Source organism: Vulpes lagopus, chromosome 2 (genome assembly GCF_018345385.1).
Source record: "Vulpes lagopus strain Blue_001 chromosome 2, ASM1834538v1, whole genome shotgun sequence".
Taxonomy (NCBI): domain Eukaryota; kingdom Metazoa; phylum Chordata; class Mammalia; order Carnivora; family Canidae; genus Vulpes; species Vulpes lagopus.
In genome coordinates, this window is record NC_054825.1 from 116,509,568 (window position 1) to 116,532,967 (window position 23,400).

The 23,400-nt window shown below is 41.4% G+C and overlaps 1 protein-coding gene across 2 annotated transcripts in view; it reads right to left on the reverse strand.

The window, feature by feature from the left end:
- MAN1A1 (mannosidase alpha class 1A member 1) overlaps positions 1-23,400 on the reverse strand; it is a 169,406-nt gene that overhangs the window by 145,017 nt on the left and 989 nt on the right. For both annotated transcript variants that reach the window (XM_041745529.1, XM_041745528.1), the window contains exon 2: positions 22,520-23,356. In XM_041745529.1, coding sequence (XP_041601463.1) covers positions 22,520-23,356 — 837 coding nt within the window. The remainder of the gene's footprint in view (positions 1-22,519; positions 23,357-23,400) is intronic.

Consider the following 23,400-nt stretch of genomic DNA (forward strand, 5'->3'; position numbering starts at 1 on the left):
AAAAAAGAAGGGGATGGGAGGGATTGAAAACAGCACGCACACAAACCTTACATAAGAGAAATAAAAATGACACGGGCAAAAACATTTCAGGGCTTCCAAACCCTACACTATAATGTAGGTAAATTCAAAACAGGTAACTACAATGGGTACTTATCTCGACTATTACTGTGTTTCAATGTACACAGCAACAGGAAGTCCCCAGATTCAAGTAATTTCTTTCCTATGATCTCCAGAAGAAAGCTCACTGGAAAACTAGGAAATTAAGAAAATTAAAAATTCCACTCAATTTTTCACAGTAACAGAGTATTTCTAATCCCTAATTATGTATTCTATAATTGTGTTACATACGAACATAAACAAATAGATACACAAAAGTTTGTTCAACATCAGAAAATGTTTTTTCTTTTTATTTTATGGTAAAACTCAAGAGCCCCATGGCTGTCAGGCATGAGTATCTTTGGTGTTAAAAGTCACTAAGGAAACATGATTATCTTATTAAGTTGTTCCTAAAAGTAGAAAAGGCCACTGGTTTAAAACACAATTTCTCAACCTCAGCACTACTGACATTTTAGGTGGATAATTCTTTGTTGTAGGGGCTATCCTGTCTGCTGAGGGATGTTTACCAGTATCCCTAGTTTCTACCCATTAGATGCCCTGTAGCACACATCCTCAGATGTGATAGCCAATGTCTCCAGACATTGCCAAATGTCCAGGGGTGGGGGGCGGTGGGGGCAAAATAGCCCCAGGAGAGAAACAAACAGTTCCATTAGAATAATAATCCTAATACTTTTATAGCATTATGTACTAGGCACAATTCAATTTAAGCCTCAATGATAACCCTTATGATAACTCTATTTTAGACCCCATTTTACAGATGAGGAAATGGAGGTACAGAGGTTCAATTACTTGCCCAAGGCCAATGGACACATAAACGGCAGAGAGGGAAGTCAAACACAAGGGATCTGTCTCCAGAGTATATGCTCCTAACTTCTACATGATACTTGCTATGACAAAGGCAGAATAAATACATAACAGAATTCTTTTTTATTCAAGATTTTCAGTAGTCTTATAACACTGGTCATCTGATATATCCCTAGTGAATTCAGAAGAGTCCTTGGTAAGGCAGGAACCATAATGAGATTAAAATACAATACTTTATCAAAAGTACTTAGTAAGGCCTCAAAAAAAAAAAAGTTCTAAGAATAATGAATAGAATATTCTTATTTATCCCTACTCTTTACATGTGGATATGTCTTTGGCTTCTCTTCCCTATTTACCAGCATATAGCAATTAGAACCGGTCATACAAAGAAACTACTATAAAACCTGGCTGCTTCTGCTTTGGGTTACCCCTCCCGGTAACCTCAAGCAGAGAGCACTGCCTGGGGTACAGCTTGGCTGACTGCAAACCACAGCAACAGGCCACACAATCTGCCAATGGCTGCTGAGTAGTCTAGTAGATGGGCTGTGTGGGGGCCTCACAGATGGCACCACACATGGTATCCACATAGAGTAAGTAGAAACCCCCACTCCCCACCCCCCCAAGATGTCCACTTCCTAATCTCTGGACCTGTGAAATGTAATTTTGCAAAGCAAAAGGAGAGTTTGCAGATGTAATGAAAGTCACACCTAATTATCTAAGGATAATTAAAGTAACCTTAAAACACAAAGGTAAACCTGGATTATCTAGGTGGAGCCAATCTATAGGCATCTGAGGCCTTGGAAACAGAGGATGTTCTTTAGCTGGAGGCAGACTCAAGATGCAGGAGAAGAGAAAGTCAGAGATTTGGCTAAGTGGCCCTCAGTGTGCCACTGTCAGTCTGAAAATGAAGAGGCGATGGGAACATGAACACAGGCAGCCTTGAGGAGCTGAGAGGCTCCTAGCTGACAGCCAGCAAGGAGATCAGGACCTCAGCCCTGAATTTTGCCACCAACCTCAATGAACCTCTAAGTGGATTCTTCTCCAGAGCCTTCGGAGAAGAGCCCAGGCCACCTTCATGTTGGCCTTATGAAACCCAGAGCAGAGAAAGCAAACAAGCCCACTCAATCTGACCTACAGAGTGCTGAGACATTAATTTCTATTGTTTTAAGCTTAGGGTTTGTGATAATTTGTTCCAGCAGCTACAGAAAACCAACACAGCACACAACACGCACGAACAAGGAGGAACAGTAACTCACCCACTGCCACACCATGAATCACCAAGTGGTAGACAAGGGTTTAGAAACCCAGTCTTTCAACCTCCAAACTATTTCTTTAAGTAATAAATATCTGCACCATCCTGGAAGCAGATGGTTTTACATCCGTTTACTCACTGGCTCCTCACAACAGCCATGAAAGCAGTTTACAGATGAGGAAGGCATTGTGTACTTACATTGGGTTGCATTGTTAATGAGTGACAAAGCCATAAGCTCTTTTATCTCTTTGCCTTTGCATGTTCTGCCTTTAACAGTAAAAATGTAATAAATATAGAGAATTACACAAAGCAAGGCACAGAAGTACAGAAAGACAAATGATTGTCTGCTGAAGGGAAACAGGTAAGAATTTGTGGGACTAATAAGATTTGTTGGGTCTGGATGAACAGGTAGGATTTCCAAAGATGAATGCTAAGATGTGATTTTTGGTGGGGGACCATGGAATCAAATTCTGGTGTGCCTGTTTCTGTGTTTTAATTAGTGACCATTAAGGTAAAAGTGTTTGAGCATTATCTCATTATGAAGCAACAGGGAGAGGTTGTTAAATAGAGAACATTCTGGGTAGGAACATTTGATTAATGGACTAGATTTTTGCAGGTAAGTTTTTGTCATAGTTAACAGAACAACATGAAAGTGCTGGTGAATTGTCATCTCAAGGACACAGAATTTTCTGTAGTGAATATATAGCAGAGCCCCAGACAATCTGCCTCTAACATGGGGTCCTATGACAAAAACACTTCCAAGAAGATAAATGCAGCTAGATGCAGCAGAGATGGAGGGAGACCTCTGTGCAGCCAGGCAACCCTGTCTTCTCCAACATTCAGGAGGCTCCATGTCATGGCTATATTGGTACTAAAAATCAATACTCTACCCCTTGGCCACAGCTGATTAGACACCTAACTACAGCCAGGTCAGAGTCTCCATTCTGGGAATTTGGAATTGAGTCTCTGAGACACTTTTTGGAATATTAATACTTAAACTCATTGGCCATGTAAACTAAAGGACTGAGCCATAAAGAGCTTGTTTGTAGAGGACAGAATAAAACAGATATGTCTATAGATCAAAGATCAAGTTGCCCAAGATAAAACCTGGAGGAATAGCAGTCTTGGTTCCAGGTGGCTTCCAGATGCCTCCTCATTCTGGGCCCTGTGATGTCTTGCTGCATTTTTTGAATTGGGTCCATGAGATATCTTCTCTTTATAATAAATATCCCTCTCCACTTATTTTAACCTGAATTGACTGGATTTATAGTCTTACAAATGATCCTTTCATCAAATTCTCAAAAAAAAAAAAAAAAAAAAAAAAAAAGGACTTGGGGCCATAGGTCTTTTCTTTGTTCCAAACACTTGGGAAAACCCCAAGACTAGGTCATTCTACTTGTCTGCCTTCTTCAACTATGTTGGAGTGGCTGCATCCTGCTAAAGAAGATCAAACAACCGAGCAGATGGGGCCATCAGAGCTCCTCAGCTGCCAGCCCCAACTGTGTGTTGGGCAGTGCCCAGCAAGCTGTCTCTTTCTCTATTCAACCCTCTCATTGCCTCTAGTCATCTTGCACCTACCACCCCATCCTCTGGTCCCAACCACAGTGGCCTTCTTGAAAGAACTGTCTCTGTACCTCCTTACCTCCCCTGCCATACAGATTCCTCTACAAACATGCCACTGAACCTGCTCCAGTCAGGGGTTGATTTCTGCCTGCTTGTTACCAAATCCAAAGGCCAATTCTTGGTCCTTACTTTGTTTCTCAGTATCATTTGACACTGCTGAGACATACAACTTAAATTGTTAAATATCTAGAAAAGCCCCAGGGTGCTGCCATGCTCTGCTAGTTTTTTCTGTCTGTGCTTCTGATATCTTTGCCTGTTATCTCTTACTCTGTCCATCCCTTAAATGTTGATGCTTCTCAGGCTTTAGGGCCTGGACTCTTATAATAGGATATTCCATCCCTGAGGGAGCTTATCTACTTCCCTGGCCTAATGGTCTTTTTTTTTTTTTTTTTTTTTTTAAGATTTTACTTATTTATTCATGAGAGATAGAGAGAGAGGTAGAGACATAGGCAGAGGGAGAAGCAGGCTCCATGCAGGGAGCCTGATGTGGGACTCAATCCTAGGACTCTGAGATCATGGCCCGGGCAGAAGGCAGGCGCTAAACCACTGAGCCACCCAGGCATCCCAGGCCTAATGGTCTTAAGGTCAGTATCTCTAGTTCAGTCCTGTCTTTTCAGTTTTTAGCATGTATTTCCAACCGCCTGTGAGAGACCTTCTACACTTAGACATCTTTCTCATTTAATGCAAAACCCCCAAACCAAATCCATCACACCTTTCCCCTCTTCTACTTTGCCTGGGTAACCCCCCGCCCCAAACTTATCCCATCAAAACGGAGGAATCCAAGCACTAATTCCTCATCCCACCTCCTTATAGGTATTCACAAAGTTCTGTAATGTTATCTTTTAAATATCTCAAGGATCTGTTCACTTTGGCTCTCCCCACCACCCTTATGTTAAATAAGCCATCACTGCCTCTCACCTGGATTACTGCAAAGGCCAATATGTGCCTGATTTCAATCTTATCCAAAAATGCAAATTTGATATTATTTCCCCAATATTAACCCCTCTTATTGCTCCCAATGATCTCAAGATAAAATCCGAATACCCTGTGAGATCCATTCTTTGCTTTAATTCTCTGGTTCATTTCTTAACACTTGCTTCTCAACTGCATTTTGCTGGGTCAGATTTTGGCTTACCTTCAGGGCTTTCACACATGCCATTCCCTATTCCTACCCTTCTACTCATACTTTACCACTTTTAGAAAGAATTCTTGACACCCCTAAGTCTTAGCTAACTGTCCCTATCACATTCTCCCACTATACCCCACAGCTCCCCTACTAAAACTCATTACACTGCTTTTTTACTCCTTTCTTTCCTATCTCTTTGGATTCCACACTGGCAGTGGTTACACGTCTTGCTCATTATTTTCTCTCTAGTGCTTTGTACAGGGTGGTACTCCTAAATCTTTCTGGAAAGAGCACTGCTGGAAATGTTTTTTACTTTGGCTTTTTATAGAAAAATAATATTAAAGTTATTTTTTTTCAAAACATTTAGACATTGCTCCATTTGCATACACTTCAGAAAGAGTTACACTGTCCAGTATATCATCACTTAGGACCAAGTAAACTTGCTTTGTTGTTACTGCTACACAGAATCTGAGTGCCAGGTCAGTAACAACGCTTACTTTGACTCACAAATCTTTTCTGGTAATATACCTCATTAGGAATTTAAAGTTAATATTTCACTTGTGTTTACTATGGCCATACTTTATGAAATGTCTTCCTTAAGAATTAAATAACTGCAAGAATATTTATTCTAGGATAAATAAGATATGGTATGCATACACAATGGAATATTACTCAGCCATCAGAAAGGATGAATACCCACCATTTGCTTTGATGTGGATGGAACTGGAGGGTATTATGCTGAGTGAAATAAGTCAATCGGAGAAGGACAATTATCATATGGTTTCACTCATATGTGGAATATAAGAAATAGTGAAAGGGACTAAAAGGCAAGGAGGGAAACTGAGTGGGAGGAAAAATCAGAGAGGAAGACAAACCATGAGAGACTCCTAACTCTGGGCAACAAACAAAGGGTTGTGGAAGGGGAGGTGGGTGAGGGAATGGGGTGACTGGGTGATGGGCTCTGAGAAGAGCACTTGATGGGATGAGCACTTGGTGTTATACTATATTTTGGCAAGCAGAATTTAAATAAAAAATTTAAAAAGAATATTTATTCTAAAATTTAAGAGTCGTAGTTGCCCTAAGACTAAGGGGTGAAAAGCAAGCACATTTAGACTTTCTTTCAGAGACTGTCCTCTTTCTCTCCATCTTGACTTAAACAATTTTCCAGAACTTCCAATTATTTTCATTAATGCTTTAAGTATTATTTTAGATAATTATATACACACATACATAATCAGTGTATATTAAATATAAACATATCATTAAAGTGTATACACATACATTAATATAAACTAATAAACCTTAATAATAAACATGTGCTTAATGGTGAACACAGTATTATTAAGAGAAGCTTTTCCAAACAAACTTATCATGGATTTTACTTTCAGAGTAAGTAGAAAAACACACCAAAACAAGAACTAAAAACCAAAATGAAAACAAACAAAAACAAAAACCCAGCATGTTGTCTGCCACAAATTGAGATGGAATATCATCAGCCCTCATGCTCCTGACTCCCCTTTTCCTTCTCAGGCAAAGGAGAGGGGCTTTGTGACACCCAGTTCTTTAGTCAAAATAGGAAAGATCCTCCAGGATGCCAAGGCAAGGGGCAGTGGGTGCATTTGCTGGAAGTGAATGCAGTCGTGGGAGGAGGATGTGTGCCAGGGCTTGTCAGACCCAATGTCAAATCCCAGGTGAGGTACACAGGACCTTTAGAACCCCAGGCAACTTGGATGACCCTGCCTGGCCTCAATTTCCTATGTGTAAAATGGGGAAAATAATACCGAATTCACAGGCCTCTTCTGAGAATTAAGTGAGTTTATGTAAAGTGGTTAGCATAGTGCCTAACAAGAAACAAACACTCAACAGTGGTATGCGGTAATTACTTTCATATTTTTCACCACTCTAGAATTAAAATTACAGATAAAAGAGACAAAATCTATGCAAATATAAGATTGTAAAAATCTAGTTATTGGTTGTTTTAATTATATATAGATCAAGCTACACGGAAAATCACTTAAAGAGACTATTCTCAGAACAAGAAGAATAACATGTATTCCACTAGGAGAAAGAAAGAAGCATATTATAGAGTATACTGGATTCCCAGTATAACTGGGAAGCAGTATTTTTTATTAAATGTGTGGTCTTAACTGCTCCCGCTATTTTAAACCTAGGGTAGAAGATAAAATTATCAGGTATTGTTATTGTTGTTGTTCTCCAGCAAACTAACAGCTGAAGTTCAAGAGTCAATTAAAGAATAAATAAGTTTATTTTTTTTTAATATTCAAGCAAAAATCTGTTTCAGGGAGAGGTATTTAACTGGCCTCTTTTTTTTTTTTTAAGATTTTATTTATTTATTTATTTACTTATTTACTTATTTATTTATTTATGACACAGAGAGACAGAAAGAGAGGCAGAGACATAGGCAGGGGGAGAAGCTGGCTCCATGCAGGGAGCCCGATGTGGGACTCGATTCCGGGACTCCAGGACCATGCCCTGGGCTGAAGGTGGTGCTAAACTGCTGAGCCACCCGGGCTGCCCTAACTGGGCTCTTATATAAGGATGGAAAACTCTAGGAAGCATTATATACACACATTCTCTTTTATGACCACTCACGTGCTCCGTGCCCCTGGGATTTGTGAAGACAGCGTACTCCAGAGTGCCCTATGGGAGCAGTGTCTCACCTGGAGATGGAGGAAGAACCTTCCCTCCCTGCCAGTTTAGTTTACCACCTTCAGATCAGCTCTTGAAAGTGCTGTCGGCAAAAATCCCCCAGTGCCTTGGAAAGTCCCAACAGCTCTATGGTGATGCCTGAGATTTCAAATCAATCAAAGGCATTCCTTCCTGAGCTAGCCTTCCAGCAATTCTGCAGAGAGCCAAAGGCCCACAGATATGCTAACCAATCATGTAACCAGTTCTCTCCCTTAGGAATTCTAAAACCTAGCAGCAAGGGCCCCACAGGTCAGGGAAAAGGTGATCTGTCTGTGCACTGGTGCTAATGTCTGGAGTTCACTGCTCAAGCTACCAGGAAAGCCGAGAGTGTTCTTAGTTCCTGCTGATAAGCATGGTCACTTCTTGATGATTAAGGGGACTAGTGTAACATACAGTCCCACTCCTGCTCCTCTTCTGCTATCTACCTTTGGGTCATTCGCTCCACCTCTCTGTGAGAGAAAACACAAAAAGGATGGAAGACGATTAACAGCATGGGTAAAAAATATGAAAAAAAAAAGACAGTGAAATTAAGACAGCTAAAACTAATACTTGATCACCTGTGGCATGTTTGGCTACAAAAACCCTAAACCTCTATTTCCACATCAAAGCCAAAGTAGAAGAATTAAGTCAAAGCTTTTACTTATTGAGAACACATATATCCAGATTGGTTTTCCTCGTGAGAGATCTATAGTCAGTTAGCTCAAACCTGGTATTACAGTTTGTTGAACTTCTGGTCCTCAAAGTCCCTTTCGAAATGCCTAAATTTTAGTGACTTTTACGTTAGGAAAACCTGGAGTGTAATTCTCCAGATAACAGGTGGGTGGAGACCTACAGCCACAGAAGCAACTACACAGAATCCCAAATTTACAGGCATATTCTATTGGAACTCCATTAAAGAAGCATTAAGAAAGAAACAGATGAACAGCATCTCCCCCAAGGGCAACTGTTTTTAAACCTCTGTATTTTAGTTCGTCACACTATGCTATATCTTGGAATAGGATTCTTTCCTACTTATGAAATGACTGTCTAAAAAAAAAAAAAAAAAAAAAGAAATGACTGTCTATTCGATTTCAATTTTAGAAACATGGACAAGATTTGGAAAATACAGGTATCTTTTGATTTTAACTATTCGTATTTTCCTGACCACCAATGGCAAGCAGATTTAAAATTCTAAGACTAAAAAAATAGATTGGGAGGGGCAAAAAAGAAAGAGCTAGAAAAAAAGGAGACTAAAACATACTTGTGACCAGCAAAGGATACCTTTACTTCTCCACATCCATCAGTTTTTATTAAATAAATCCTATTCTGAAATCTCACATGAAAAAACTTAAAAATTAAAAATACCGTAGGTCAAAAGCTTTCTATTCTTTTAGGTTGAATCATAAGAACTTAAGACTAAATTCAGCCAAAATGTTCTTCAGAAAGTCTTTAGGAATATAATGTTCCAATAAAAAGAAGTAAACTTTTAGAACATTGGTTGATGTTCTGTTTCCAAATCTAATCCTCCAGGCATAAACTACAAAGTTAATAAAGAGCAGATTAAAACCAACCAAGAACAAATTATTAATTCCGTTTTCCATTTCACTCTTCAATTCTTGTTTTAAATGCACCAGGAATCTCTGCTGCAGACGTAGTTAAAGCTGCAGCAGCTCTAATAATCAACGGATCTTATCACAAAGGGTGTAGATACTTCCCAAATGAAAGCACCATATGCCTAATTATTGAGCTAAATTTATACACGTAGCTATCTCTGAATGAAACATGTTCAGCCTTTCGGCTCACAAAATATTTCTTTCCATGCCCTTAAGGTATTTCTCCAGATTTTATTCTTCTCCTTTTTTCCCTCTCCCTCAAGCTGAGCATTGTGTGACACACAGGCCAGGGAAGCCAGAGGCAAGCTGGACACTGATGAATGGTCACTCTCTCTATGATCTTCTCAAGGATGAGCATCACTTCTACGAGATAACAATTGAAACAAGGCAAAAGAATGCTTACTTTCCTGCCACAGGAAGTGGGAATTTTGGCAACAACAACTGAGTAGGAGGTAAGAGCAGAAAATACAAGCTAGTATTGGTTAATGCAACAATACTGCAGCCAAAGCTTCCTTTTCTTTCCTGGAAATGACTTCTCAAATGACTCAGTTACTTATCGACAACCCCTTTCTCAACAAAAGTTGAAGCTGGTTACTCCAACCAATCCCTAGTTACTGATAAATAAATACTACTTATCGAATAATGAATGCTATGTGCCAGGCATCGCGCTGAGAGATTCATACGTATTTTCTACTTCAATTCTCACAACGACTCTGCACAAAGAGAAATGTTAGCCCCACTTGACAGGCGAGGAAAGGGAGGCTCAGAGGGTTTATACTCTGCCAACGGTACTTCATAGTCTGACTACAATTCTGGTGAGGTACTTTTAAATCGTTTCTCAACTTGGTTACATTTAAAACAAATTGGGATGCCTGGGTGGCTCAGTGGTTGGGTGTCTGCCTTTGACTCAGGTCATCCGGGGGTCCTGGGATCGAGTCCCCACATCAGGCTTCTTATGGGAGCCTGCCTGTCTCTTTGGGTCTCTCATGAATAAATAAATAAAATCTTTAAAAAAAAAAAGACAAATTGCCTTTCATTGTTATATTCTGGGCTGTGAACCTATGGGATAGAAAAAGGTGTCTCCACACTTTGGGTGTCTAACATTTAGTTGGAAGATAACATACATGACCATGAAGTTAGCAACCGACAGGGCAAAGATGGACATAACAAATGCCATGGAAATTTGGAGAAGGGAGAGATCAGTAAATGCTGGGAATGTGAGAAAGGGCTCCATGGACATGGATACTGAGCAGGTAAGAGGACATTCCAAATGATAGGAATAAAATAAACAAGGCGAAGCCCTTAATTAGGTGTGTTTTCGAGATGGTAACTCTGAAAGTTTAGCAAAAGCAGTTTGGGTTTAGTATAACCAAATCTAAAGTCCCTCCTAATTTAAGAGCCATGACTCAAGAGGCAAACTGAGGCAGATTTATAGAAGACCATGAATGCCAGCCTAAGGAATGGAGACTTCATTCTGGAGCAATGTTTTTCACACTTCAGTCACTGGACCAGCCATATCAGTTACCGGGACTGTTAAAAATACAAATTCTGGGGCCCACTCAGATCTGCTGAATCAGAAACTGTGGGGGCGGAGCAATCCATGTGCGTTAACTTGTCCTCCAAGGGATTCTGAAACTGGCTGAAGTTTGAAACACTACTCCATAGGAAATGGAGGCCCACTAAAACCTCTGAGACAGGGGCTTTGAGAGAAGTGATATTTTTGAAAAATTAATCTAATAGTGATCTACAGAATGAATCGGAAAAGGCACCATTTACAAATTCATAAAATTCAGAGCTTCTACCAATTATTTATATGAGACAGCCCTTCTCAGGAGCTACAAGATATTTAATTGGGAAACAGAAGACCAAGATTCTTTCTCAATATATCACACTTACAGAAAAAATTTCTATTAAATTCTAATTTCTTGAGTAGAAAATAACCCTTAACCTATTACTTTTCATTTCCGTGTGGTACTGTAAACATTACTTATAAAAACAACATTGTCTCAAAAATATTTGCTGGGGGGTGGGGGTGGGGGAAGCCAAACTAACTTTAATTAGGTATCTCCCATATAAAATTGAAGCCTAAGAAAAATGACAACTCTTTTCAAATGTAGTCCACAACTCTACATAATAATAAACAGAAATGAATGAGAACTCTACCTGATTTCAAAATCAGATACCTAAGAAAGGAAATAGTGTAAATAAGAAGCAGGCTAACTTTTAAACAAAACAAACTTTCATATTCAATTAACTGTTGACTTTCAAAGGAATATTCAATTGTCTACATTTATTCCAGCAATGTTACAACTGCCTGAAAGATTCTCTTATGAACAACCTGTACAGCCAGTTTCTGAGTCACATTAGAAAATGAATAGTTTTTCATTTTATAAATCACCGTGAAAACAACTATAAAATGGGAAAAGATGCTTCCTACATTGATTAATCTCTATTCACTAGATCTGGTTCTGAATGACTTTTGACTGTTATGAAATATCAGGCTTTCCCTCAAAAGACAATGGCTTATAGCCTATGAGGATACATGGAAGGGGCTCCAAAGAGGAGTGGACACCATTTTTCGATTATGTGATTATACAAAGTGGGGATATGTTTGTCACACATAACCTGTGTAATAACTCCTCTTGGTATATTTGCTTAAATAAGCATATTCATTCATCAAATATTTACGGAGTCCTATTCTCGTTAAAGCCCAGGGTTAGCTGACCTGTTGGGTACATAAAGGGGAAGCTCTTTACCTGCTCTCAGCATGGTAATCCTGGAACAGATTCAGGACTATGAAGAGTCAATATCACAGAGATTCTACACTCTTGGAGGGAGAGAAAACAAGTATGTCTAACTTATGCTATGGCTTTATCTTATCACTGATAGAACACTTCATAATCATAATTTTTATTCACCCTAACTGCTAAAGCAGCTTAAAGTGGTAGTTAATAAATCAGCTTCATTTTTTATGCTTCTCAAATTGCCCAACCCAACCAGCTTTCTTTTTGTGGTGGTGTTTTTGAGCTACTGAGTTCTTCACCACACATTCTAATAACCCCTGGGAGGCATAAATAATGAGGGTTAAACAAAATGCTTAATGAGTAAATGTACACAATGTATTAAATAAACACCAATTACTACATAAAGTTCTTTTTACATTTAATAAGAATGTCTTAAAAATTGCTGACTCAGACTAATAACTCCTGAACACACAGTATGGACTGTTGAAGCATTTCTAATTATGAGATGAAAACCTGTAGTTGACTAGATGCATTATAACATTCAACACTGCTAGTTGACTCCAAAAATAACATGTCTCAGAGAACAGCATCCTAAATATTCTAAAATTACTATCATCTCAAGCCACAATTTATAAAAATAATATAGTACATTTATGTCAATCGTTATTCACCGTGTTAACACAGTCTCAAAGCCAAATTTAAACAGTTCTGGCATTTGGCAGACTTTTATGAATTAACCAAGGTCAGAATAAAAATACATTTTGAAACGTGTAGTTCCTCACTATCTTAATGCATGACTAAAAACACATTATTTGAAGGAGTAGGAAAAAAAAAGCCCATATCTCATAAACAAATTATGCTATTCTTTTATTCTCAAAATACCTTAAACAAAATGTATATTTATCATATTTAAAACACTAAAGGCCTCTAACATATGATATATAACATAATTTTTGTTCTGTAAGAATTCAGCTTTGTAAGACTTGCCATTTTCTGGCATCACTAAAATCACTTCTAAAATTCTATTTGGACCATTTCTCATCTTCAACTATGATCTTAAAATATTAGGAAACCATCCTAGTGAATTCTAAAAAAAAAAAAAGGAAGGATCCCATCCTCCTTCCCCAGATCTTCAGAGAGACCAATACTTTCCTCAGATATCTGATGCAAAAGCCCATCTATAACCTAACAATGAGGATGAGTTGATGGGAGCTGGGCTGGGTCTTAGCTGAGGAAAAGTGGACTGTTCGAAGTTGCTTTGTAAGTACTCCTATTAATAAAGGGTACTTTTTATCATAAGTGTCCAACCCAGGGAAGAAGCAAATTTTGTTGTTATAAGCTTTTTAAAAATAAAATGCTTAAAATAATATAAATAATAAATAAATAAATATAAATAAATAAATAAATAACCTTACAAGACCTTGCCTCCTTTGGGAGCCCATATCCGACTAACCTGATAATTGTTAGAGCCACCTTCTCCAATGGACACCCCACTCCTTAGGCTTCCACGCTTTGCCTTTTCCCCAAATCCTGCCCCTTTAATAACTTCCTTGTTGTATCCAACTCATAATAAGGAAGTCAACCAACACAGAAAAAATGTTGCTCAAAGAAAGGTAAATTAAATATACAAAATTCATCACCTATGAAATTTGCAAAGATTCAAAAGACTACATTCACTATATTCCAAGTGGAAGTATAAATTGGTTTTGGAAACCAATTATACTCAAAATACACTATGATCCTTTTACTCATTCATTTCCTCTTTTAGGAATTTAAGAGGACATCCTACTTACAGGGGTAGGGGCAATGAAAAATGAGACGGACACCTAATGGACCAAGGGTGTTTATCTCAGCATATTTTTATGAAAACAAAAAAACCCGGAAATTATCTAGATGTGCAGGTCAAAGGGAATGGTTAAATAAACTATGATGCATCTATTTCATATATTATCATAAAATGACACTTCAAAGAAAATGGAAAAAAAAACCCCACGTATATAAAGTGTGGTTATAACCGTAGGGGGAAAAAAGCCTTTTGGGGCAGAGTAGTGTTGGTATTACCTATGACTAACTGGTAGGAATGCGAAGGATATATTTTTCCTTTTTCTATTCCTGTGTACTTTCAAAATATTTTTTCCTAAGCCAGCATTGGTTTGTAATGAAATAAGGCAATGAAAGACACTTCCTCCTTCTAGAAACCTATTCTCACCCTTGCTATGACAAATTCCAAAGTATAATAATTTCTGCTGGGCAACTTGAATGATATACTTTTAACAGCAGCCTTTAAGAAGCAATACATCAACAAAAGGGAGGCACTGGTGGCGAAATTTCAGGCAGCTGGGAATGAGATTTTTGTGACTGGGAACACACCCCTGTGCTTCCTTAATCATTCTACAGGGCTGTCCTTTTGCATTAGGCCCGGAGAGAGATACAGTGAGGAAACCACCATTTTAGCAGTGCCAGCACATATTCTTGTGAAAGGGGAGCTAGGGTCAGACAATCATGCCCAAACATGAGCTCAGGAAAGCTGGACATGGCCACCCCCGCATGGACCACGAGCCCTCACCTCCTATCCATGGGCCATCTTGGTCCCTTAGAAGAATCAATTGCTCCTCACAGGACTTTTTTTTTTTTCTTTTTTTAAGATTTTATTTATTCATGGGAGACACAGAGAGAGAGAGAGAGAGAGAGAGGCAGAGACACAGGCAGAGGGAGAAGCAGGCTCCATGCAGGGAGCCCGATGTGGGACTCCATCCCGGTACCAGGGATCACGTCTGAGCCAAAGGCAGCCGCTCAACCACTGAGCCACCCAGGTGTCCCTCATAGGACTTTGAAAAGACCATTCAGTGAGAAAGGACTGGTAGATGGAGATTCCCGCAGGAGCGCATGGCCTTTGCACGGTCTGAGTTCACTCTCCACCACATTCACAGGCCTGTGAATGTGCCCCATGGCCACACCCTTCCTCATAACCCGTAGCCTCAGCAAACAGGCAGCAAAAACGCTGTGAGCGCACGCTGCGCCGTTCTTAGACTGCCCCTGTGCAGGCTGGCGTCCTTCCTCGGGTTCTCACCTCTCTCTTCCATGCTTCCTCTCACACCCAGCGCCCTCACAGTAAGGACTGAGGACGGGACAATACACACACAGGGGGGGCCGCCACACAAAAGCATGAAGAAGTGCAAATAAGAGTTACTATAATAAGGCCTGCACTTGCTAAAGCGAAGGCTACAGTGGGAGAGTGATGGGAAGGCAGGGGGGCAGTTTCGGGCCTGGCCCTTTGATGAGCTTAATAACCAGGGAGACAAATGGACTGACAGGAAAGAGGAAGTGAGCGAGGCGCTCTAGTTACAAAAGACAAGTGAATACAAAGGATGGCGAGCTTTTTAATTTTATTATCTCTGTTCTGGATTATCTGCAGGACTGCTGGGCTCTAATGTACCTAAAGCAACTGCCAGGCATTCAGGATGGAAAGGAGGGCTGTCTGCGCCTTTTAAATGCTCTTAAACCTTAATCTCATTTCGTTTCCTTTCAAGTACCTAATGATCACAGAAGTCTTGATCAGGGCCCCGTGGGGGAAGGGGGGTCACTGCTCTCTCAGGCAGTCCTCACCTAGAGGAGACATTCCTCTCTCTCTCGGATGGTTGGCCTGCCACTCAGGGCTGAGGAGGGAGGGAGGGCCAGGCCAGCCAGCCTCCAAAACATATGTTCTCATTAGAGTCAAAAAATCACAGGCGGAGTGCGGCCTTCAGGCTAAGAGGTAGTTCCCATTCTGACGTGGCCGGTGCACTGGGGGAAATCTCAGGAAGTCACAGCTCGCTGGGGCCCGTCTCTCACGTGGAAAATGAGTACTGGGCTTCAGGATCTCAGAGGTCTTTCTGGGCTGGAAACCCTAATAAATCTCCATTCACGGCTCTCAAAGATGGGCAACATCTTTGAGTTACAAAGTACAACTGACATACGTGACTTTTGATTCTTAGGTGATCGACTGAGCTCTGAGTACAGCATTGATCATAATTAAGTAAACTTCTGTCAAGTCTGAAATAATTTTCTTCTCACTTCTTAAAAACATTCCTCCAGGGATAAAACCGGTTAAAATGCACTTTACTCAACTTCTCTTTCTATTTCGGGGAGCGGTTTCAATGTCCAAGGAGGTAAGTCAAGAACTGGGATTAGTCTGAGAAGGTAGCACTTTAGGGACAAGAACCTCTGACTATCAGAGAGACAAATTATCAAATCCTTGAAGTGGAGAAGCTGAAGAGGTATATCTTTTTCAAGGTATCTACATTTTTTTTGGAATTGGGAAGGAATCCGAGAAAATCAGAGTTGACAGTGACACAATAAAATCATAGCTGTCTGGAAAGATCATCTTGATGAACTGGAAATGTATCCTTTTAAGCACCAAACGGAATTGGAACTGTTTTTGGTAACTTTTTGAAAATTCATTATCCACTTCCTGATTTACCAAAGGTTATAAAACAAAGTAATCTTAGGTTGATGGCTTTAGGTAGTGACTAATAACAGTAATAACAGCAAGTAGCATTTATCCTACATTCAGGGCCTGCCTGATACCATTCTAAGTGCTCCATTGTGGACGGATCACATTCAAGCCTTTGGATCCAACAAAAACGGGTGCCCATTACCGTATTTATTTTACAAATGAGAAAACTGAAGCTCTGAAAGATTCAATTGCAACTTGCCTAAGGTCACAAAGCTTGTAAATTGAAGAGATTCAGGTCCTGGTCACCTGCCTCCAGACCAGCCCTTCTCACACCACACTACACCACGGTGCTGCAAGCAAGTGGATGAGGCCCAAACAGTCAAGGGCATCCCAAGACTCTCTAGGACCTACTTGGGAGACCTGTGCTCCTACTATGAAGAGCCCATAGCTTGTTATAAATTTTAAACGTATGTCTACTTTTTAAAAAATATAGTCCTCCAGGCTAGCTGTCAATTCCTCTGTCATAAACACGCAATGTCAAAAGACTATGAACGTTTATGGTTTAGAAGAGCTCCCCACATGCTGTCACACTCCTCTTCCCTAAGCTCTCTTCTCTTCTTCCCTTTTGCTTCCCCACCTCTTTTTGTAAAGAATGTCCAACTGAATGATTGCAAATGCCTCTGCTTCTTGCCGAGATCTTTATAAACGAAAAAAAATGTCATATCAAACTTTTCCTGGGTGGCTTCAAAAAGAAGAGGTCTTCTAAATCATGCCACTAATGAGATTTTAAAATGAATGACTGGAGTTAATATAACTTAACTAATATAAGGTCAGATAATACTGCAGAGTTGTGTTCTGTACTCATTCTACATTGGAGTCTGCAAATAATGAATATGGCCAGTCCATTTATATACTTCTGTGGCATTTTATTTAGGAGGCAAGCCATGTTAAGATTGTGAGCAACAGGGATCCCTGGGTGGCGCAGCGGTTTGGCGCCTGCCTTTGGCCCAGGGCGCGATCCTGGAGACCCGGGATCGAATCCCACGTCAGGCTCCCGGTGCATGGAGCCTGCTTCTCCCTCTGCCTGTGTCTCTGCCTCTCTCTCTCTCTCTCTCTCTATCATGAATAAATAAATAAAATCTTTAAAAAAAAAAAAAGATTGTGAGCAACACTCACCAAGGATTGGGCTTCCATCCTCAACTCAACTCTAATGTGATTTCCAGAATAATCTCTGCCTCAGTTGCATCTCCTGTAAAATGAGCAAGCTGAACTATCTCTAAGGACGCATACAGTTACAATACTTTATGACTTAGAGTATACATTAACTCTTAAAATTCAGAGGGTTATAATTTTCATGGAATATGGTTGGTAACAGAAAAAATCTGTATAGATTGTGTAAAGGATTTTTAAACATGTTTGGGAGGGAGGGTTAAGGGGGTGTTGATTAAAGGTAGTTCAATTATGTAACACTAAACAAGACACTAGGCTAAGAACTGAAAAAAAAGTCATGACTTAATTTTGCCAAAGAAAGAATCTCTTCCTTAAACTACCAAATATTGATTACTCCCTTACCATTTTTGTTTACCATTTTGGTCTGCTTAGGGGAAAAGCATTTCGTAGTATCTCTGGAATCCATGGGGTAGATGATCCTGTTTTGACCAATCAGAACTTATCTTTGACAAACACATACATTTTTATGGTTTTGTAGGTTATAAAGAACTTAACAGGTCACGGGTTCTCTATTGGACTTTGGAGTAGAAGCAGGTTCCAGCATAGTTCTGACCTACCCACGTATATTTATTTCTCTCTCATCACTCACTGATCTGCTGATATTCCTCCCCTCTGACCCTGAGACACATACTTTAAACTCTATTGAAGAATTTGTGCTACTACAGCTTTATAGAATAATTCAATATAGATATTGAATATTTTCTACTGAATTCCAACAAACTCAGATTTCATACAAAGGCACTTACTCTACATGTGAAATACTAAGATAAATTTCTCAGGATGGTTTATTTATCAGCTCCCCTAAAAAATACAGAAGCATTGACTTGAAAATGTATTTTTTTTTTACCACTTTTCACACCTTAACTAGGTTCTAAGGCCTATGAATCTTAAGTTACCTGATAAGAGGGAGAGAGAATATTCCCCTCAAATTATCAATAGCTTAGAACAAATTAAGTTGAACGTAATTGATCATCCATTAACAATCTTTTCATGCTTTCATGTATTAAAGTTCAACAGTCAGCATCTATTCTAGCACTCACACTGTTGAAATCTTAACTTATTCCTTTACTCACTAAAGAGGAAAAATTTTTAGAAATACTCGACCTACATGCTCTGGGTAAAGACCTAAGAGCGGGGGAAATCTTGCATTTGCCTATTGTCAACGTCAGGTATGTTTCAGAGTAGGATGAGCAGAACAGGTAAGGTAACCCAGGGGTATTTAAGTTCCTCTGGAGCCAGATCTTCAAATTCTGGCTTTTATTATTTTGCAAATATGATTTTCCATGCCAGAACTACCCATACAAATAAATTGGAAAGTTTTCAAAATAAAAATGTGTGTCATGGTAGTTTATTCCTAACCTTAAATAAAAGGGTTAATCACCAATGGTTGACATAAATGACAGACTCAAGAACAACGTAAGGCTAGTGTAAGGCATAAAAATATATTTTAACCTTTAGCCATCGATACGAACAGAACATTTTCTTTAAACTTATGATCATATAAATAGGTCCGGAATAAGAAACTAAAGAATGCTTTGAGAAACCTAAAGACAACCATGACCTCCATGGCTGACCAAGTCTAAAGCCTTACCCGAGAGACCCAAAGCTGACTGTCAGCCCTTTCACTCCTACCCCATTTAGGTTGGTAAGAGATTCCAGCTTGAGGAGGGAGGAATCGCTTCTGACAACCTGTCTTCAGCCCCTATGACTCCCCATAATTCCAGGAGATGAAAACCAAAATTATTCACCCTCTAAATTAATATTATGGCTCTAAATGCTAAAGGACAGCGCCAAGTTCTTTGTACAGGCTCCAAACAAAACAAAACACAAAACACACACAAAAAAAGTAAAAAGCTTCCTGATTTTAAAAAAGGGTTAAGATAGAAGAGAAACTAGACTATTCTTTTAAAAGTTTCATCGTGCTATTTTAACTTCTGTCCTTCATTATTTTTAACACTGCTTTTTAATGCTAAAGATAACCTGAATACAGTTTTAAAAAGATTAAACTTGTGAAAACAAAAATTCAGGGAAATTCCGGAGTTGATTTATTTACAAGTTTTTATGGGGGCGGGGGATTCTTGATTTCAATTTTAAGTTTTACATCAAAGATTTACCATCCATCAAATTAGTACTGGAAAGCACGTAATACCTTTTTGTGAAAGGAGCTAGGTAATATCCTATTTGAAATTATGACTGTCTTCTCTAGGCACAAATTTATTAAAAATTTACCAAAGTACCAGTAACACAATTGTGTTGGCAATATAAAAATAGTATTAGCTGTCTTTAAACCAAATTTACAAAATAAATGTTTGGCTCAAATATCATAGTCTAAGCTCTCAACATGTTAGACTTGCCCATACTTTCTAAATTTTAGGTATAAAACTGTTAGTACATTCAAGTGTGATAGAGAACCTAAGTATATAGAGAGAAGTAGAAAATACAGGAATAATAAAGATCAAAAACAAGGCAAAGACCCACTGGTCCATGACAAAAAGTCCATGGTGGTACCAGAAACTAAATATAAAAGTGTGAAGTTAAAAGTGCTGTGCTCTAGTCACAATAGGTAACCACTCTTTCCTTTCTAAAACTGAGCATTTTCAGCACAGTTTAGAGTAGCAGGAGTTAGTTACTTTTTTTTTTTTTTTTGGTTTACAAAGGAACACATCTGCCTGAACTAATCTGATGAAAAACCATAATCCATTTCTTCCCATTAGCTTTTGACTAAATACTGAAGCTAATTAATGCTAGCTTTTTTGGGTTCTCACGGCAACATGGAATTTTAAAGAACACATTTAGTTCCACCACTTTATGCAAGACTGGGCAGTTTCAAAACATCTAAGTGCTAAGATGTTAGCACCACACAGATACAGAAGGCTACATAAATTTTCTTTACACGGCTAATTAAGACCTTTTGATTTACGGAGACAGATAACACGGATCTAATAGGGGCAGATAGGCATACTGTGAATGTGCTGTCCTGAATTCCCAATGCTTCTGCTCTAAATGCACTTTTAATCACTATTGGTTGGTACCGATAGCTTTTCAACATCCTTGCATCTTTAGTATTTAAAATAATTTCCTTGGACAACTGTAATCTGCCCTAACTGGCAGCTTCATAGGAATTTAGAGGCATGAAATGTGTCAATGACACTGTTTTAAACGTAAGGAAAACATGAACATAGAGATTTGGGGTTAATTTACCTATGGGTTCTGTTTGGATCTTTTTAAGGAGGATGGGAGATGAAGAGGTGAGGGAAACTGGTGAGAAACTGAGCTTTTTATCCACTTTCCTGGTTTGGTATCCCTGACAGGATTTCATGGAGAAGGGAATCTCCTAGACAGAGTTGTCTGAGGGCATAAAATCCACTCCTCCAAGTCTGGGCTTCTATGCCTTGAGGGAGGGTCTCAACGCAGAAAAGCTGATGGGCTGGAAGGAAGCTATCTGCACAGGAGGATGAAGGCACCTCTGTGGGTCTAGGGCAAACTGAAAGGGACCCAAATCCACTTTAAGTTGCTCAATTACAGCTTAACCAAATTCATCTGGTCTTATACTAGACTCACAAATCCTCTAACAATCAAGCTGCCTCCATTCTGCAGCTACTCAAGCTAAACACCTCTTCGCCAACTCAAAATTCTGTTTACTCTCTGAAAAAGGGAGGAGAACGCTTCCTCTTCTGATTACCTACCCAATGGCAAAACACAAAATGTATTTTCACGGAGACTCCGAATTTTTTTAAATGCCAAAATACTACTTCCACTTTATAATGCATTTCAGAAATCGGAAGCAAGAGGACTTGGGAAGAAGTGCTTCTTAAAACGTTTCCTACAGCTCTTGAATCGTGTTAAAAATCCAGGCTGGCAGAGTTTCACACAGGACACTAGCTGTGGAAGGAAGCTTGTCCACAAAGAGCCTTGGGGACTGGTGACAGGTGACAGGGAGGAAGTTCTGGCTTCAAGTCCTGACTTGGTCACTAACTGATTCTGGAGCTTTGGGCTCCTCAAATGTCATCTTTAAACTGACACTCTTAAATGACCTCCCAGGTCCCCCTCAGCTTTAAGCCGGGGAAGGTGCCCCTTGTAAATTACAAGGTGCTCCAGGTGCCACCTTGTAAATTACAAGCACTAAATGATGGAGGGCTTATCAAAGTCCACGTTTGTCTTGGATTAAAGTTCGTCATCTCTGTGCCGCGTGGAGGCCAACCTGTTGCATCCCATAAAATACTCTCTTTTTTTTTTTTTTTTTTCCTGACTACACGAGAAATGCAAGAGACAGGAGGTCTGGCTTTCTGAATTTTTCATTTTTTAAGAATGCCAACAACAGTGTGCCCCCTTCTGATAGGAAGTTCTCAAGTTTCACCTCTCTAATGTGTAAGCGCACACAGGATGTCACCTGGCAGGATGAGGCCACGTGACCCAAGGCCGGGGCGTGCTGGCTCGCTGTTAGCACCTTTCTATCCTGCGTGATTAATGCTTTGCCTTTGCGCTCAACCTTCCCTTTCCAGGCGCGTCCAAGCCTTCCGAGGGGGCGGTTTGGGACCGTCAGTGCCAACGTCCTCAGGGGCGATTCCGCGCGCAGCGGCCCGCGAAGGCGGAGGGAGGCAGCGCAGCGCCTCACCTGCCCACGTACTTACTACCTGCTCTCGCGGTTCACGCTTACCAGGGCACGCAGGTTAAAGCACGCGGGTCCGACCTCAGCTCGGAACTGGCCACATCTACTATGATAGTGGGCGGGGCGGGGCGGGGGGAGAGGAAGGAGCCTTCGCCGCTGCACCTGGAGGAAGCGCAACACCTACCTCCGCGTCCCCAGACACCGCAACGTTAGTCTTTGGAGTTGCAAGGGTTTGCCTTTCCCTCCGCAAAGGCGGGTTTGCGGCCCGCGGCACTCACCTCCCGGATCTTTGCCCTCTTGTCGCGGACGGCGGCGTCGGCCGGCTCCCGGGCCACCGCCCCGACCGGGGGCACGAAGTCCAGCGGCGGCAGCCGCCGCGCCAGCGCCTTGTCGCGCAGCTGGTCCTGGGCCACCTTCTCCTTCTCCAGCAGGATGTCCCTCTGGATCTCCTCGGGCAGCTTCTGCAGGGTCTCCTTGGCTTCCCGGAGAGCCCGCTCGTGGTTCTCGCGGATCCGGGCCAAGTTGTCCTCCAGGGCGGCCGCGGGGTCCCCGTCGCCGCGCCGGGCTCGCCCCTCCGCCCCCGCGTCCTCGGCGCGCGCCCCGGGCCCGGGCTTGCGGTCGGCGGCCGGCGGCAGGGCGGGGCTGGAGTGGAACAGGACCCCGCTCAGCAGCTTGGACGAGTCCGGCAGGAAGAAGATCGCCCCGAAGCAGAGCGTGATGAAGGCGCTGAACACCAGCAGCAGCACGAACTTCTCCGTCAGGCGGAAGGCGGCGGGGCCCGAGCCCTTCCTGCCGCCGCCGCCGCCGCCGAGCCCGCCGCCGAGCCCGCCGCCGAGCCCCCCGCCCAGGCCGCCGCCCGCGGGGCCGCTGAAGAGCGGCAGCAGCCCGCCCACCGGCATCCCCGCAGCCGCCGGGGCGCCCGCGCCGCTCAGCAGCCAAACTTCGGCGCCGCGCGGCGTCAGCGGCCGCGGGGCTGCGTCCTGCGCATCCAGGCCGCCCGAGCCCCCGGGCCGCGCCGCAGGTACGCCCCGGGGGAGCGGCTCTTCTCCGGGTCCGCGCCCAGGGGCAGCTCCTCCGGCGAGCAGGCAGGCGCGGCACACGGCCGGCCGCGGCCCCTGCGGGGACACAAACGGAGAAATGTCATCGCGAGCGGGGCCCG